The sequence below is a fragment of the Artibeus jamaicensis genome, unplaced genomic scaffold (genome assembly GCF_021234435.1).
Source record: "Artibeus jamaicensis isolate MK-2021 breed Jamaican fruit bat unplaced genomic scaffold, CSHL_Jam_final contig_399, whole genome shotgun sequence".
NCBI classification, from domain to species: Eukaryota; Metazoa; Chordata; class Mammalia; order Chiroptera; family Phyllostomidae; genus Artibeus; species Artibeus jamaicensis.
In genome coordinates this window covers 625864-643346 of record NW_026521816.1, presented here as the reverse complement: position 1 = coordinate 643346, position 17483 = coordinate 625864, and the positions used below count along the sequence as shown (strand labels likewise).

At 40.8% G+C, this 17483-nt stretch overlaps 1 protein-coding gene across 7 annotated transcripts in view; it reads left to right on the top strand.

Moving 5' to 3' along the window:
- The window catches only part of LIMS1 (LIM zinc finger domain containing 1), a 167282-nt gene that overhangs the window by 145541 nt on the left and 4258 nt on the right, over positions 1-17483 (top strand). For 4 of the 7 annotated variants that reach the window (XM_053665254.1, XM_053665253.1, XM_053665252.1 and 1 more), the window contains 4 exons: positions 8336-8428; positions 8820-8868; positions 16226-16301; positions 16499-16688. In XM_053665254.1, coding sequence (XP_053521229.1) covers positions 8336-8428; positions 8820-8868; positions 16226-16301; positions 16499-16646 — 366 coding nt within the window. In that variant the 3' untranslated portion in view covers positions 16647-16688. Of the gene's footprint in view, positions 1-8335; positions 8429-8819; positions 8869-16225; positions 16302-16498; positions 16690-17483 lie in introns of those variants that run through there. The other 3 variants (XM_037138351.2, XM_037138350.2, XM_037138355.2) reach the window with 2 other exon arrangements.

Genomic DNA, 17483 nt, shown 5'->3' with positions numbered 1-17483 from the left:
AGTTGGCTTCTCCATATTCTATACTTTTCTTAACATCTCCCTGTGTATTTTGTACCTACCAATTATGTTTCTCAATCCCTGTACATTTTCCTCCATTCTCCCTCTTCCCCCTTCCCACTGATAACCCTCCAGATTCTGTTCCTTTGTAGTTGTTTGCTTAGTTTGTTTTTGTTTTTTAGATTCAGTTGTCAATAGTTGTGAGTTGACATTTTACTGTTCATAGTTTTGATCTTCTTTTTCTTAAATAAGTCCCTTTAACATTTCATATTAAAAAAAGGGCTTGGTGATGATGAAATCTTTTAACTTGATCTTATCCTGGGAAGCACTTTATCTGCCCTTCCTTCCTAAATGATAGCTTTGCTGCTAAATAGAACAATCTTGAATGTAGGTCCTTGCCTTTCATAATTTTGAGTACTTCTTTCCAGCCCCATCTTGCCTGTAAGGTTTCTTTGGAGATAGATAATCCTCTTTTTTATTCAAGCACAGTAGTCTCCATTTTCACCCCACAACAACCCCCCTGCCCCACCCATCCCCACCTCCCACCCTTGACCTTACCCCTTTGGCTTTCTCCATGTGTCCTTTAGACATGTTCCCTGATAGCCCTCCATTATCCCTCTGGCCCTGCCCCTCTGGTTACATTGTTCAGTGGCGCATTATCCTTGTTGACAGTGGTGTGTTAAAATCCCTAATAGAAGTTTGTTGTTATCTATATCTTTCTGGAAGTCCTGCAAGATTTTCCTTACACATTCGGTGCTCCTATATTGGGTGCATATACATTTACACTGTTTATGTCTTCTCAGTGGGTTCTTCTCTTGAGTATTATGAAGTGTCCTTCTGTATCTCTTTTTATGGCCTTGGTTTGAAGTCTATTTTGTGTGATATAAATATTGCTACCCTGGTTTTTTTCCCCTTTCCATTTACTTGGAATATTTTTTTCCAACCCTTCACTTTTAGTCTGTTTAGATCTTTTGTTTTGAGGTGGATCTCTTATAGTCAGCATATGTGGAGGTCAGGTTTTCTTATCCATTCAGCTCCTGTGTTTTGATTGGAACATTTAATCTATTTACATTTAAACTTAATTTTGATAGGTACTTATTCATTTTTCCCCCTTCATACCTGTGTTCCTCTCTTACTCTTTTTCCTCCTACTTGTTTAAAGATTTTATTTATTTATTTATTTGTTTGTTTGTTTGTTTTTAGGGAGGGGAAAAGAGGGAGAAAGAGAGCAAGAGAAACATCAGTGTGTGGCTGCCTCTCACACACTTCCCACCAGAGACCTTGCCCACAACCCAGGCATGTGCCCTAGACCAGGAATCAAACTGACAACCCTTTGGCTTGCAGGCCTACACTCAACCCCTGAGCCATTCCAGCAAGGGTTCCTTCTCTTCATGAAACAGTTCCCTTAAGCATATCTTGCAGTGCTGGTTTGGTGAAGGTGTATTCTTTCAGTCTGATTTTGTCTGGGAAACTCCTTATTTCATCCTCCATTTTAATTGAGAGCCTTGTTGGGTAGGGTAGTCTTAGTTGTAGGCCTTTGCTCTTCATTACTTGAATATTTCTTTTTTTTTAATTTATTTTATTAATTATGCCATTACAGTTATCCCATTTCCCCCCTTTAGTTTATGTCCATGTGTCACAAGTTCTTTAGATTCTGTATCTTCCATACGATTCTTGACCTCCCCCCTATCTATTTTCTACCTACCATCTATGCTACTTATTCTCTGTACCTTCTCCCCCCTTCTCATCCTCTTACTTCCCTGTTGCTAACCCTCCATGTGATCTCCATTTCTATGGTTCTGCTCCTGATCTAGCTGTCCTCTTAGTTTGCTTTTGTTTTGCTCTTGTTTTAGATGTGGTTGTTAATAACTGCGAGTTTGCTGTCCTTTCACTGTTCATCTTTTTTATCTTCTTTTTCTTAGATAAGTCCCTTTAACATTTCATATAATAAAGGCTTGGTGATGATAAACTCCTTGAATTTGACCTTATCTGAGAAGCACTTTATCTGTCCTTCCATTCTAAATGAAAGCTTTGCTGGATAGATTAATCTTGGATGTAGGTCTTTGGATTTCATGACTTGGAATACTTCTTTCCAGCCCCTTCTTGCCTGTAAGGTCTCCTTTGAGAAATCAGCTGACAGTCTGATGGGTACTCCTTTGTAGGTGACTGTCCCCTATCTCTTGCTGCTTCTAGGATTCCCTCCTTCATTTTAATCTTGGCTAATGTAATGATGATGTGCCTTGGTGTGTTCCTTCTTGGGTCCAACTTCTTTGGTAATCTGTGAGTTTCCTGGATTTCCTGGAAGTCTGTTTCCTTTGCCAGATTGGGGAAATTCTCCTTTATTATTTGTCCAGATAAGTTTTCTACTTGTTGCTGTTTCTCTTCCTCTTCTGGTACCCCTATAATTCGGATGTTGGAATGTTTCAAGATGTCCTGGGGGGTTCCTAAGCCTCTCCTCATTTTTTTTGAATTCTTGTTTCTTCATCCTTTTCTGTTTGGTCATTTTTTTCCTCCTTCTGGTCCACTCCCTTGATTGAGTCCCAGTATCCTTTCTATCACTATTGTTTTCCTGTGCATTTCCCTTCATTTCATTCCCTTAATGTAGCCTTCATTTGTTCCTGTAATTTGTGACCAAAATCAACCAGTTCTGTGAGCATCCTGATCACCAGTGTTTTGAACTGTGCATCTGATAGGTTGGCTATCTCTTGGTTGCTTAGAAGTATTGGCTCTGGGGCTTTGAGCTGTTCTTGAGCCATAATGTTTTGGTCTGTTCATGCTGTTACATATGAGAGGCGGAGCCTTAGGTGTTCACCTTTGCGGAGCTACCCAGTAGGGTTGTGATGCCGTTTGTGGAAGTGGGGTCAGAGAGGGGCAATGGCGCTTGTTTCATGCTCTCTCTTGGATTTCGGTTTCCTCTGCTGCTTCCCACAAGCAAATTGGGCCCCTCTGGAGCTGGTTTCCAGGTGTGTGAGCTTGTGCACCCTCCAGGACTCTGTGGGTCTCTCCAACGAACTCTCTGTGAGCCTGGGAGCTTCTCCTATCACCTGGACCCTGAAAGTTTTTCCAATTGGTGCTTTTATACTTTAATTCCCGTCACTGGGGCCCTAGTTTTCATGATCTGTCTCATGCTCACGCCTTTGCCTGGTTTCTCTGAGTGTGAATGTGTGACCACGGTCAGCCAGCCACCTTGCACCCTCACTGGGTCTGCCTGTTACTACCCCACACCTGGGATCTGCCAACTGCTGCCTGCGTGCCTGGGTGGATCTGGCTGCCTTTTCCTGTGTGACCCCACTCGACCTGCTGCTGACTCCGCCCCTCTTACCAGTCTGGCTGAATGTTTCGTTGTTTGTTTTTTTTTTGACTTCCGTACAGTTCAATTTTCTGTGTTTTGGTTGTGTTTTTGTTACTAAAACTTTGTTGTCTTTAATCTTGGTTGTGGGAGGAGGCACAGTGTTTCCACCTACGCCTCCATCTTGGCCAGAAGTCCTCTACTTGAATATTTGTTAGCATTTCCTCTGGTTTGTAGTGTTTCTATTGAGAAATCTGTTGCTAGCCAAATTGGAGTTTTCTTGTATGTTACTTGTTTCTCCTTTGCTGCTTTTAAGGTTCTCTCTTTGTATTGTAAACTTGGCATTTTAATTATGGTGTGTCTTAGACCATAGTCTAAGTGTCTCTTTGCATCTTGAGATGTCCATCTTGATTGGGACTCACTGTACTTTCTGAACATGCATGGCTTTTCCCCTCTCCAGGTTCTGAATGTTTCTGTTATTAGTTTTTCAGACAGCTTTTCTATCGCTTGTTCCTTTTCTTCTCCTTCTCGTTTTTCTGTGATTCAAATATTGCTGTGTTTCATGTTATCTTGTAGTTCCCTTAAGTTATCTTCAATTTTTTTTAGTTTTTTTTTTCTTTCGTGTAGCTGCTCTCCCTGGGTTTTTCTTTCTACCTTGTCTTCCAGCTTACTAATTCGGTGTTTGCTTCATCCAGCCTGCTTGTAATTCCCTCTACTGTGTTTTTTATTTCAGAAATTGTATTCTTCATTTCTTTCTTGTTCTTATTGATAGTTTCTATTTCCTTTTGTAGTTCCCACTCAGTGCCTTGTAGTCGTCAGTGAGTTCCTCGAGCATCCTTATAACCATTCTTCTGAATTCTGTACCTGATAATTTGCTTAGCTCCATTAATTTAGCTCTTTTATGGAGCAGTTTTCCATGCCTTTTGATTGCAGGTTCTTTCTTTATCTCCCCATTTTAGGGGTGAGTCTTTTTGTGTGTTTCTGCGATTCCTGATGCTCTGGTTTGCCAGTTGTCTTCCTAGGGTGCGCTAAGGGTATGGTAGGAGTTCTGTGGGACTCAGTGGTGCTTTCTCTTTAATCTCCTTGTCTGGATGCTCTAGGGTTACCCTTTTTTTCCATTTGTATGGGCTCTCTTGTCGTACTTGGTTTTTGCCTGTTGATAGCTCCTTTGTTGGTGGATTCTCCCTTCTAGCAGGTCTACTGGTATTTACAAGTCCCATCTTTTCTTGCATGTGATCTGGGGCAGGGCAAAGGTGAAATGGAGTAAGAGAGCAGGAGAGTATTCTATGGGAATTAAAGTACTAACAAGTAGAGAACACATAGGAGATCTTGTGGAGAAGTACAGCAATAACTGTGATATTTCACACAACTAGCCACTTTTTATAAAAGGTCAAAAAGAGATAATACTCCTATTAGGGGGGAAAGAACACTGACTCCAGAAAGCAGAGTGTTTTGCAAGGTTTGATGGTGAGATATACTGAGAGTAAGTGCTAGAAACTTGTCATAATGTGCGAGAGGAAGACGTTAACCACAACAGTAATAAAGCACAGAAAGATAGTGAAATGGACTAAGACCATGGAAGGGTGCTGTGTGGGAATTGGAACAATAATAATACGACAAGAAATACATGATCTGAATTTTTTAAAAATTAAAAGACCAAGATTAGTGTGTTGTTGGTATAAGAGTGAAATGAAGGAAGAGAAATTAAAATGCAATATGAAAGGGATAACAAAGAAAACCAGTCAAACAATAAAATCAAACAAATAAAACTAAACAGAAGGAAGAGAAATAGAAATAATAATAACAAAAAACTACAAATGAAAATAAAAGTAAAAATAAAATGCAAGTTCTGTAGCATATCAGAGTGAATTCTGTCTCAGATGTTGAGGTTATCCTTCTGATCTCTCTCTGGGTCTGTCTTTGGTCCTTTAATAGCTCCAGGTCTCATTGTCTTACACTTGGAAGGAAAACAAAAGTGTCCTGCTGACTTTAATTCTGCCAAGTGGGTTCTGCTGGTCTTCTGGTAGCTCTGGGCACAGAGGGGCTGGGCTCCTTTTTTTTTTTTTTCTCCTTACCTGTGGTTCTGTGTTGGGAGCTTGGCCCAGGCTCCAATATTCATAGGTGTCTAGCCTCCAGCACAAGCCCTCAGAGCATCGTGCAGCTCCCACAGTCCATATATGCCCAGTGGGCACCTTTAATCCACCTTGTTGTTCTACTCTTTGATTAGTCCATGAGGTGCACCATGGGAGCAACTTGCATCCCTCCTCCTTCTTTGCTGGCCTGGTCACTGTGCACACAAATTCCTTTCAGGGCAGTTTAGTTTCCCTATTAAATTAAGTCTCTGTGGACCACTACCCCACTGAGCCCCCACTGCCCAACTTTGATCAGTCCATGAGGCGCTCTGATTTAGAATAAATTGCACCCCTCCTCCTCCTTCTTTGCTGGCCTGGCCGCAACATAGGAGAAAGTTCCTTGTCCAGTGGCTGAAGGCTGTTTTGTTTTGTTTTGTTTTGTTTTGTTTTGTTTTGTTTTGTTTTGTTTTGTTTTGTTTTGTTTTTTAACGAATTCTCCTAGGTTGTGGCCAGCCATTTTTAACAAGCATCCGGCTTTTCACACAGCCCAACTTTCTGACCAATCCGGAGTCTGCTGGGTCAGGGTCAGTCACAGCCTAACTCTTCTCCCATCTCCAGTTGTCACCTATTCCCTAGTTTCTCTGGTACTGTCCTAACACAGAAACACTGCCTCTGTGTGTCTCTCACTGTGACTGTATCCCCCAAGCGACTTCAAGCATGCAGGTCTCTCCTGGTATGGGACCAGCTTCCCTGATCTGGGAAGGAAGGAAACTGTTAAATTACAAGTGCTGATCTGGCTCTCTTCCAAAGCACCTGTGGTAGCTGCAGTCCCTGGCACTGGGCCCTGGGACCTCAGCAGCTATGATCCCTTCACAGGCCCCAGCAACCATCCCATCAGCCTACAAGATTTCCTTGCCATCTGTTTTTAAACATCCTCTGCAGTCTTTGGTTTCCAAACTTTATATAAGCTGGGATTCTGTTGGCTGTTCACTCTGTTCTTCAGAAGATTGGCTAGGTGTCCCAGTTGGGTGCACAAGCAAGTGGGTTCAGCTCCCACCTACCTTGCTACCATCTTTCACCCTCAGAAATCAGCTGATAGTCTTATGTGAGGTCCTTTGTAGGTAATTCTCTGCATTTCTTTTGCTGCTTTTATGATTCTCTAGCTTTAATCTTTGGCATTTTAATTATTATGTATTTTGGTTTGCCCCCTTTGGTTCCAACTTGTTTGGGACTCTGTGCTTCCTGGACTTAGATGTCTATTTCCTTCATCAAATTAGGAAAGTTTTCTTTCATTGTTTATTCAAATAAGTTTTCAATTTCTTACTCTTCCTATTCTCCTTCTGGCATCCCTATGAATCAGATGTTAGCACATTTGGAGAAGTCCCAGAGTCTTCTTATTCTCCCCTCATTTTTTTAATTCTTATTTCTTTATTCTGTTCCCCGTGAATGTTTATTTCTTCCTTATGTACCAAATCATTGATTTGGATCCTGGCTTCCTTCCCTTAACTGTTGGTTCCCTGTGGATTTTTTTAAAATTTCACTTAGTATAGCCTCCATTTCTTCCCTTACGTGTTCACTGTACTCAATGACTTCTCTGTGCACCCTGTCACCGATGTTTTGAACTCTGTGTCTGATAGGTTGCCTGTCTCAATGTTGCTTAGTTCTTTTTCTAGAATTTTGATCTGTTCTTTCATTTGGGCCATATTTCTTTGTTTCTTCAATTTGGTAACCTCCCTATGTTTGTTTCTATGTATTAGGTAGAGGAGCTTTGACTCCTTGTCTTGGTGTACCTATTATGTTGTATGGGGCAGAGCCTTAGGTATTAGCCAGGGTGGGGCAATCCACTCCACTGCTTTGTGGCACTGTGGGGGAGGGGTTAGAGAGGAAATAATGCTGCTTGCTCAGCTCTCACCCCATTTTTAGTCACTTTTCCCAATTTTCCCACTTCCCATATGCAGTTGGCACCCTTCTAGCTAGTGCGGAATACAAGAGTAGATGGGTTTGCCTTATGTTCTAGGGCTTCATGGATCCTTTCAATGGACTTCCCTCAGAGACCAGCAGTTACTTCTACCACGCCAACCCCTGCCCCACTGTTTTTTTTAAAGGTTTTATTTATTATATTAGAGAGAGGGGAAGAGGATAGAAGCATCAATGTGTTGTTGCCTCTCATGTGCCCCCCTAGTGGAGACCTGGCCTGCAACCCAGGCATGTGCCCTAGACTGGTAATCGAGCCAGCAACCCTCTGGTTCACAGACCCACACTTAATCCACTGAGCTGTGCCAGCCAGGGCCCCCCACTGGTTTTTACAGCCAGAAATTATGAGACTTTTCTCCCCTGATGCTGGAACCCTGGGCTGTGCAGTGTAGCTTGGGGCTGGGATTTTCACTCCCCAGGTGTCCCTCCTGCTTTTTAACTGCCACACATAAATGTCAGACCACTGGTTCAACCAGCAGCCGCCACACCATGTCCTCTCACTCTAATTCCCCATCTCTGTCCCTCCTACCCATCTTGATGGATATTTCTTCTTTAAATCCTTAGTTGTCAGAGTTCCATACAGCTTGATTTTCTGGCAGTTCTGGTTGTTTTTAGGTTTGAAGTTAGTTGTGATCCTTCTCATCATGGTTGCAGGAGGGGGCGAAGTGTATCTATGTACACCTCCACCTTGGCCAGAAGTCTGTTCTTAAATTTTCTTGAGAGAAGTGTCATGGTCCATCTCCAGCATCGTCCCTCACTTACAGATGTTGCTCAAACATTCACATGGCTTCTCATTTTATGACGTTTGAATAGGCTGGGGCTTTACTTGTCAAAGACACCTGAATTAAGACTGAAATTGCTGGAGGAGTACCTATGGCTGAATGAAACCAGTACCTCAAACTTCATGTCCCTTCTCTGAGGATAGTATAACTTTACAGTTTTACTTCATTTGATAAGTAAAATATGGCAAATCAAAAATGACCTGTAGCAATTATTTTTTTCAGCATTTTGTTTGTGCCAAGTGTGAAAAACCATTTCTTGGACATCGCCATTATGAAAGGAAGGGCCTGGCATATTGTGAAACCCACTATAACCAGGTATTGTATTTACTCATTGGATATGAGATATACTTCTATGAATTTAAGCTTATCAATATTTCAGCTATAAAGAAATCTCTTGGAAAATTTTTTTCCACTGTAGGATTGAAGCCTAGCAATGGTTGTCATGTTCCTTTAGCTTTCTTAAGTCTGGAACACCTCCAGAGCCTTTTTTGTTTTTTGGTAGTAATGAAAAGTAAATTATTTTCATTATACCAGGTAAAAATTAGTCAACTGCTACATGTTTTCTCTAGTAATGGTAAAATCTGGATTTAGGTAGCCAGCTATTTGTTTTTAAGTGGTAGAAAGGAATAAAATCATATTAAATGTTTGGCGTTTAAAATCTTATTTCTAACAGATGTTGAATTTTTACTGCTTTTTCATTTTTCAGCTATTTGGTGATGTTTGTTTCCACTGCAACCGTGTTATAGAAGGTGATGGTAAGTAACTGTAGAAATTTCATATGGCACTATTTTGAAACAAAAATATTTGGGGGATACGAAAATTTAAAGAGGTTGGTGATTGCTATTGTTTGGAATATGACTCTTATCAGTTACTTTTTCTCTTTGGTCTATTTCCCAAGCAATTTATATCAGTTAAGATGATAATAGCCTAAGAGTTGGATATGTTCCTCATTTATGATAATACTTTAGGTCATTGCCACAGGGTTGTTACCCTAGAAGTGTAAAAAGCATTTATGTTCAATCCTAAAACCTATTTTTCTTTCTGTTCCCTAGAATTATATAACTTGGAAGCTGTTAAGCAGTGTTATATTTTTTTATTGATTATGCCATTACAGTTGTTCTAGTTCCCCCCTTCATTCCCCTCCACCCTGCACACCCCCTCCCCCATCATTCCCTCCCCTTTAGTTTATGACCATGTGTCTCAAGTTCTTTAGATTCTATATTTCCCATACTGTTCTTGCCCTCCCCCCTATCTATTTTCTACCTACCGTCTGTGCTGCTTATTTTCTCTACCTTCTCCCCCTTTCTTTTCCTCCCACTCCCCTGTTGCTAACACTCCATGAGATCTTCATTTCTATGGTTCCACTCCTGATCTAGCTGTCCTCTTAGTTTGCCTTTGTTTTAGGTGTGGTTGTTGATAACTGTGAGTTTGCTGTCCTTTCACTGCTCATGTTTTTTTATCTTCTTTTTCTTAGGTGAGTCCCTTTAACATTTCATATAATAAGGGCTTGGTGATGATAAACTCCTTGAATTTGATCTTATCTGAGAAGCACTTTATCTGCCTTTCCATTCTAAATGAAAGCTTTGCTAGATAGAGCAATCTTGGTTGTAGGTCTTTGGATTTCATGACTTGGAATACTTCTTTCCAGCCCCTTCTTGCCTGTAAGGTCTCTTTTGAGAAATCAGCTGACAGTCTGATGGGAACTCCTTTGTAGGTGACTGTCCCTTTATCTCTTGCTGCTTCTAGGATTCTCTCCTTCATTTGAATCCTGGCTAATGTAATTATGATGTGCCTTGGTGTGTTTCTCCTTGGGTCCAACTTCTTTGGGACTCTCTGAGCTCCTGGATTCCCTGAAAGTGTATTTCCTTTGCCAGATTGGGGAAGTTCTCCTTTATTTTTTGTTCAAATAAGTTTTCCACTTGTGGCTGTTCTTTTTCCCCTTCTGTTACCCCTATAATTCGGATGTTGGAACGTTTCAAGATGTCCTGAAGGTTCCTAAGCCTCTCCTCATTTTTTTGAATTCTTGTTTCTTCATCCTTTTCTGTTTTGTCATTTTTTTCCTCCTTCTGGTCCACTTCTTTGATTTGAGTCCCAATTTCCTTTCCATTACTATTGGTTTCCTGTGTATTTCCATGCATTTCAATTAGTTTAGCCTTCATATGTTCCTCTAATTTGTGACTAAAATCAACCAGTTCTGTGAGCATCCTGATCACCAGTGTTTTGAACTGTGCATCTGAAAGTTTGGCTATTTCTTCATCACTTAGATTTATCGGCTCCGGGGCTCTGAGTTGTTCTTGAGCCATTTTTGTCTGTTCGTGCCTGTTAAGTATGAGGAGCAGAGCCTTAGTTGTTCACCAGGGTGGGGCCACCCAGGTCGCTGGTTTGTGATGCTGTATGTGGGGGTGGGGTCAGAGAGGGACAATGGCGGCTCCCTCTGCTGCTTCCTGCCAATGGGGCCTGCGTGGTCCGTCTCACTGCTAGCTCCTTCACCAGTTTATCTGTGTGCAGATGTGTGACCGCGATCAGCCCTTAGTGGGTCCACTGCCTTGCGCCCTCAGTGGGTCCAGCACCTTGTGCCCTCAGTGGGTCTGTCCGCTTCTCCACACCTGGAATCCGCCAACGGCTGCTGGTGCACATGCGTAGCGTGCTCGGTCAGTCTGGTGGATCTTTCCTGCCCAACCCCGCTCTGCTGCTGGCTCTGCCTGTCTTACCGGTTTGGCTAAAGGGTTCATTGTTGTCAGACTTCCGTGTAGTTCAATTTTCTGTGGTTTGGCTGCGTTTTTGTTGCTAAAACTTAGTTGTTTTTAAACTTAGTTGTGGGAGAAGGTGCAGTGCTTCCACCTACGCCTCCATCTTGGCAGAAGTCCTGGGGCTTTGAGCTGTTCTTGAGCCATGCTTTAGTCTGTTCGCACTGTTACATATGAAGAGTGGAGCCTTAGGTGTTCACCAAGGCAAGTCACAACCCAGTGACTCCGTATGTGGGGGCAGGGTCAGAGAGGGGCCACCCAGGTTGCAGGTTTGTGACCCTGTATGTGGGGGCGGGGTCAGAGAGGGAGCAATAGCGGTCCCCTCTGCTGCTTCCTACCGAGCCTGCCTGGTCTGTCTCACTGCTTGCTCCTTCGCTGGTTTATCTGCGCACGAATGTGTGACCACAGTCAGCCTGCCACCTTGCACCCTCACTGGGTCCGCCGATTGCTACCCCACACCTGGGATCTGCCAACTGCCGCCCTCGTGCCTGAATTGGTCTGGTCGAGTTTTCCTGCGCAACCCCGCAGCACCAGTCACTGGCTCTGCCCCTCTTACCAGTCTGGCTGAAGGGTTCATTATTGTCAGACTTTCGTATAGTTCAATTTTCTGTGTTTTGGCTGCATTTTTTTGTTAGTAAAAGTTTATTGTTTTTAAACTTGGTTGTGCGAGGAGGCACAGTGTTTCCACCTATGCCTCCATCTTGGTGGAAGTCACAAGCAGTGTTATTAAGAACAGTTTAATCTACCATGGTAGGAAGAGTCACTTTTACCTTACAGATGTTAAAACCTGACAGTTACCTATAGACATTTCTGGGACACTGGCATTGTACTGTGGTAATTAGGCACAGATGATTGATTGGAACATCAAACAGCTGTGTTTGCTAGTAGACCCTAGCACAATTCTGCCAGAACCTTCCTGTCAAAGTTTTAAACATTTCTGTTTTCAGCATGCTTTATGGTTCTCAGCAGAGAATATCACTGGGAAAATGCTTGCTGAAATAACGCACATATGCATTTTGCAAAAAAGATTAGTTTAAGAAAACAATCTATAGTGCCCTTAAAATAAAACTTTCTCATACATGGGACAGATACCAGATGAAAGTTTCTGTCAAAGGAAGCTCTCAATTTTAAAAGAAAAACTTCAGTAGGTGAATACACTAATGGCTGGGGTTTCTTTTTTAAATTACTTCCCTATTCTATATTTCTCTGTTGGACCAGTGTCAGTAGGAACAGAAAAGCAGTGAGAAGTGTGCTTGCCGGTACGGAAGCATTGTGCCACGAAAACTCATCTAAGTGATATATATACAGCATTGTCTGTAAGAGTGGGAGGACAAGAGCTTTCCTGTGAAGACATGGTACATAGCATTTATATGTCTAATAGGATACACAGAGGAAAGGAAAAGAAAAATATTAACTATAAATAAAGGTTGATATGCAGTTTCGTACATTCACACCTTCAATGAATGATTTCCTAATAAGTGAAACATTTTCAAAAGACACAGAGCAATAATACTTAACTGATAGTTTTTTAAAATTGTGATTCAAATACAGTTGCCTGTCTTTTCTGTCCACCACTTCCCACGCACCCCAGCAATTCCCACCTCCCTCCCATGATTCCAAACCCCTTGGTTTTGTCCATGTGTCCTTTATAGTTGTTCCTGAAAATCCTTCCCTCTTTTCCCCTCATTATCACCTTCCACTTTCCCTGTAGTTACTGTCAGTTTGTTCTTAATCTCAGTGTCTCTGGTTATATTTTGCTTGCTTATCTGTTTTATTGATTAGATTCCACTTAAAGATGAGATCTTTTGGTATTTGTCTTTCTTGTCCTGGCTTATTTCACTTAGCATAATGCTCCCAAGTTCCATCCATGCTGTCCCAAAGGGTAGGAGCTTCTTTTTTTCTGCTACATAGTATTCCATCATAAAATTATACCATACTGTTTTGATTCTTTCATTTACTGATGGACACTTAGGTTGCTTCCAGCACTTGACTACTGTAAATTGTGCTGCTATAAATATTGGGATATATAGCTTCTTTTGCATTGGTGTTTCAAGGTTCTTAGGTTATAAGAACCAGCAGTGGGAATGCCTGGTCAAAAGGCTGTTCCACTTTTAGTTCTCTGAGGAAATTCTATTCTATTTTCCACAGTAGCTATACCAGTCTCCGTTTCCACCAACAGTGTACTAGGGTTCAGTTTTATCCACAACCTCTCCAACACTTATTGTTTGTTGATTTGGTGATGATGGCCATTCTGACTGGTCTGAACTGGTATCTCATTATGGTTTTAATTTACATCTTTTTGATAGTTAGTGATGCTGAACATCTTTTCATATGTCTCTGGGCCCTCTGTATGTCCTCCTTGCAGAAGTGTCTGTTCAGCTCTTTTACCCATTTTTTAAATTTGATTGTCTTCCTGGAGTGGAATCATGTGAGTTCTTTATATATTTTGGAGATCAAACCCTTGTCCACAGTATCATTGGCAAATGTGTTTTCCCATATAGTTGGTACTCTTTTCATTTTAGTGCTGTTTTTTTTTTTTAACCATGCAGAAGCTTTTCATTTTGATGAGATCCCATTTGTTTATTCTTTCTTTTATCTTCCTTGCTCTGGGGGACATATTGGTGAACATATTGCTGCATGGAATATCTGAGATTTTCCTGCCTATGTTGTTCTCTAGGACTTTTATGGTGTTGCAACTTACATTGAACTTTTTTATCCGTTTTGAGTTTATTTTTGTGTATGGTGTAAGTTTGTGATTGAGTTTCAATTTTTTGCATACAGCTGTTTAGCTCTCCCAACATCATTTGTTGAAGAGACTATTTTTACTTCATTGTATGCTTCTGCCCCCTTTGTCAAGTATTAATTGGGCATAGAGACTTGGGTTTATTTCTGGGCTCTCTATTCTGTTCCATTGATCTATGCATCTATTCTTATGCCAGAACCAGGCTGTTTTGATAAACAATGACCTTTTAATACAGTTTCATATCAGGTATTGTGATCCCCCCTATTTTGTTCTTTCTCAAAATTGCTGCAGCTATTTGGGGTCATTTATGGTTCCATGTAAATTTTTGAAATGTTTGTTCTATATCTGTAAAATATGTCATTGGTACTTCAATAGGGATTGTGTTGAATCTGTAAATTGCTTTTGGTAGTATGGACATTTTGATGGTAATTCTTCCAATCCATGAACATGGTACATATGCTTCCATTTGTGTCTTCCTTAATTTCTTTCTTCACTTTTGCAGTTTTCTGACTACAGGTCTTTTACTTCTTTGGTTAGGTTTATTCCTAGATATTTTTTTTCTTGTTGTTATATCAAATGGCATTTTTCCCTGATTTTTGTTTCTGATATTTCATTGTTGGTATACAAAAAAGCCTTTGATTTCTGAATATTCCCTTTGTATCCCGCTGTTTTGCCAAATTCACTTACTAGGTCAAGTATTTTTTTGGTGGCATCTATAGGATTTTCTATGTACACTACCATGTCATCTGCAAACAATGACAGTTTTGCTTCCTCTTTTCCAATTTGGATGCCTTTTATTTCTTTTTCTTGTCTGCTTCCTGTGGCTAAGACTTCCAATACTATGTTGAATAGGAGTGGTGAGTGCAGACATCCTTGTCTTCTTGCTGGTGTTAATAGGAAAGCTTTTAGTTTTTGCCCTCTGAGTATGATGTTGGCTGTACATCTCTCATGTGTGGCCTTCATCATGTTAATCAATGCTCCCTTTATTCCTACTTTGCTGAGTGTTTTTATCATAACTGGGTTCAGTACCTTATCAAATGCTTTTTCCACATCTATTAATATAATCATGTGATTTCTGTTGCCCACCCTCTAGGCCAGGTCCTCTATTCACTGTCAGGCCCCCAGTGCCTGTGTGTTTCAGGTCTGCGCCGTCAGTCCACTAGTTGTGTGCTGTCCTTGAGGTACACTAATTATAGGCAACTCACACACCACCTTCTCACTCTTTGCTGTCCTAGGTGCTACACGTTCTCAAAGTCTCTTCAGAGTAGTTCAGCTCTTCCATTGAGTTAAGTCTTTCTGGGGACTGCTAACTCCATGAGTCCTGCTGCTCTCCTTTGTGGAGGGTACCTTCTTCTTCCTCTTAGTGAGCTAGCCCAGCCACGAGAGAGCAGGGGCACTGCCACCATGGCCGGGGGCACCGCTGAGGTTGTGGCTGCAGCAGCCAGCGACCAAGAGCCTTTTTTTGAACAAAATACTCCTGTTCAAGACTGCTGCTCCTAATAAGCTCCTGGCCTCTCACACAACCCAACTTTCTAACCAGACTGGAGACAATCTGGGTCATGGTCTGACACGGCCCAACTCTTCTGCCTTCTTCAAGTGTTGCCCAGCTTCCCAATTCCTCTGGTAATGACCCAGCCAGTATCCACAGTCTCAGTGGGTGCATACTGCCCCTGTGCATCTTCCACTTTGTCTTTATTCCCCCCAGCGACTTCAAGCAACCAAATCCATCCTGGTGTTGCTCTATCCTCCCTGTTTGGAAAAGGAGGGAGCTGTTGATTTGGCTGTCATCCAGGGATCCTTAGGTAGGCTCTGGCAGGCACTGGCCAGGGAATTCAGCAGTCCTGGTCCCTACTCTTGTCCCAGGGACCTTATCATCACAAAGCAATCTCCTTATCATCTGTTTTTCAATGTCTTCTACAATTTAGCCACCAACCTTCATATATGCTGGGATTCTGTTGGCTGTTCACTCTGTTCCTCAGATCGGCTAGGTGTTCTACCTTTGCACAGGAGGAAGTGGGCTCTGCTCCCACCTACCTCACTGCCATCTTCCAACCTTAACTGATACAGTTTAAATGCAGGAAGAATGAAAGTAGATCTCTATTTTTAAAAATAAAGGTTGAAACCTGGCTGGTGTTACTCAGTGCTGGCCCACAAACCAAAAGGTTACCAGTTTGAATCCATGTCAGAGCACATGTCTGGGTTGCACGCCAGGTCCTTAGTTGGGGGCATGTAGGAGGCAACTGATTGATGCTTCTCTCCCTCTCTTTCTCCCTCCCTTCCCCTCTTCTCTAAAAAATAAATAAAATCTTTTTTAAAAAATAAAAAGTAAAGGTTAAAAAGGGCAATAATAATCTTTTCTAAGATGAAGCCTACAGCCATAGAAGACATAAATTGTTCAGTTTGTGTGTTTTCAATGTAAAAAAAAAGTTAATAAAATTAATTCAGTAAGCATTAATTAACAACACTAAGGTTTTTTAACTGTGTGATTCTTTTGCAAGCAATCCTCTGAGGACCTCTTTGAAGTGTCTTGAAAATAACCTTAATTCTGTGTTAGAGTTGAAAGTTTCAGTTCACCCACCTCTCATACCAGTGTAAGTGACCAGTTGTCTCCTATTTTTCTAGTGGTCTCTGCTCTTAATAAGGCCTGGTGTGTGAACTGTTTTGCCTGTTCTACCTGCAATACTAAATTAACACTCAAGTAAGTATACATTTTGGTTCAGTGTGAATCCTAACACTGAAAATTTGGGGGTAACCTTTTTTTAAAATACAGAATTTTTAAAAAGATACTTGTTTGATTCGTTTTTTCTTCTTTCTACTCAGGCCTTCTGAAAGTAAAAGTTCTTCCTTTAACTGTTTTCTGTTCTTTCTTCTATTTCTTCTTTGTCCTCCTCAAAGGGATAAGTTTGTTGAAATTGATCTAAAACCAGTCTGCAAACACTGTTATGAGAAAATGCCAGAAGAATTTAAGAGGCGACTTGCCAAACGAGAGAGAGAAGCAAAGGATAAGGACAAACAGAAAAAGAAAAAGCCTGTCTGTTTGTAAACTTTTCTATCCCTTCTATCATTTTCACTACTTTCTTCTTTGGTTAGTCCTTTAGAATATTTTTGTTGTTTTGTCTTTTACTATTTATTTGTTTGTTTGGGGTGTATTTATTACTGCTACCAAGTAAAATACAAGTATTCGTCCTTTGTAGAGTTGGTTCTTTCACATGATTATTAAAAGTATAGAGCTTAAAATAGTAAGGTTCACACTTAATACCAGCTTGTACTTCACTTATATTGCATTTATTTCCTTTAATATGCAGATTCTGGCATCCCTTTTTTTAAATCATAATATTTCTCTCTTTTTTAATGTATTCAAAGGGAAGAATGTCAATTTCTTGATACTGGGAAAGTTTTAAACTATTTTTGTCTGATAATTACAACTGTTAAAATCCTAGTTTTGAGTTTCTTTGCCTAAATTAATTTAATTGGTAAATTTCAAGTGTCTCATGTTCTAAGTTTGGTAATATATTAAATGTTTTCAGTGTGTTTCAGATCTAAGCATGTGAATGAGATTTCTATTATCTTTGGTGTATGTACCAGGCGGGGCAAAAGTCAGTTTAAAGTTCATATGGAAAATAATACAATAATTAATAAATAATAATACAACAATAAACTATTTCATGTACTTATAATTGTAAACCTACTTGTGCTATACCCTGTATATGTGCTTTCATATAATGCCCATAAGGTTACTGTTAATGAATTTATTTTCTTTTTTTAAGATTAATTTATTTATCTTTAGAGAGTGGGGAAGGATGGAAGAAGGAGAGGGAGAGAAAAATCAATCGGTTACCTCTCACACACACCCCCCACACTGGGGACATGGCCCCAAAAT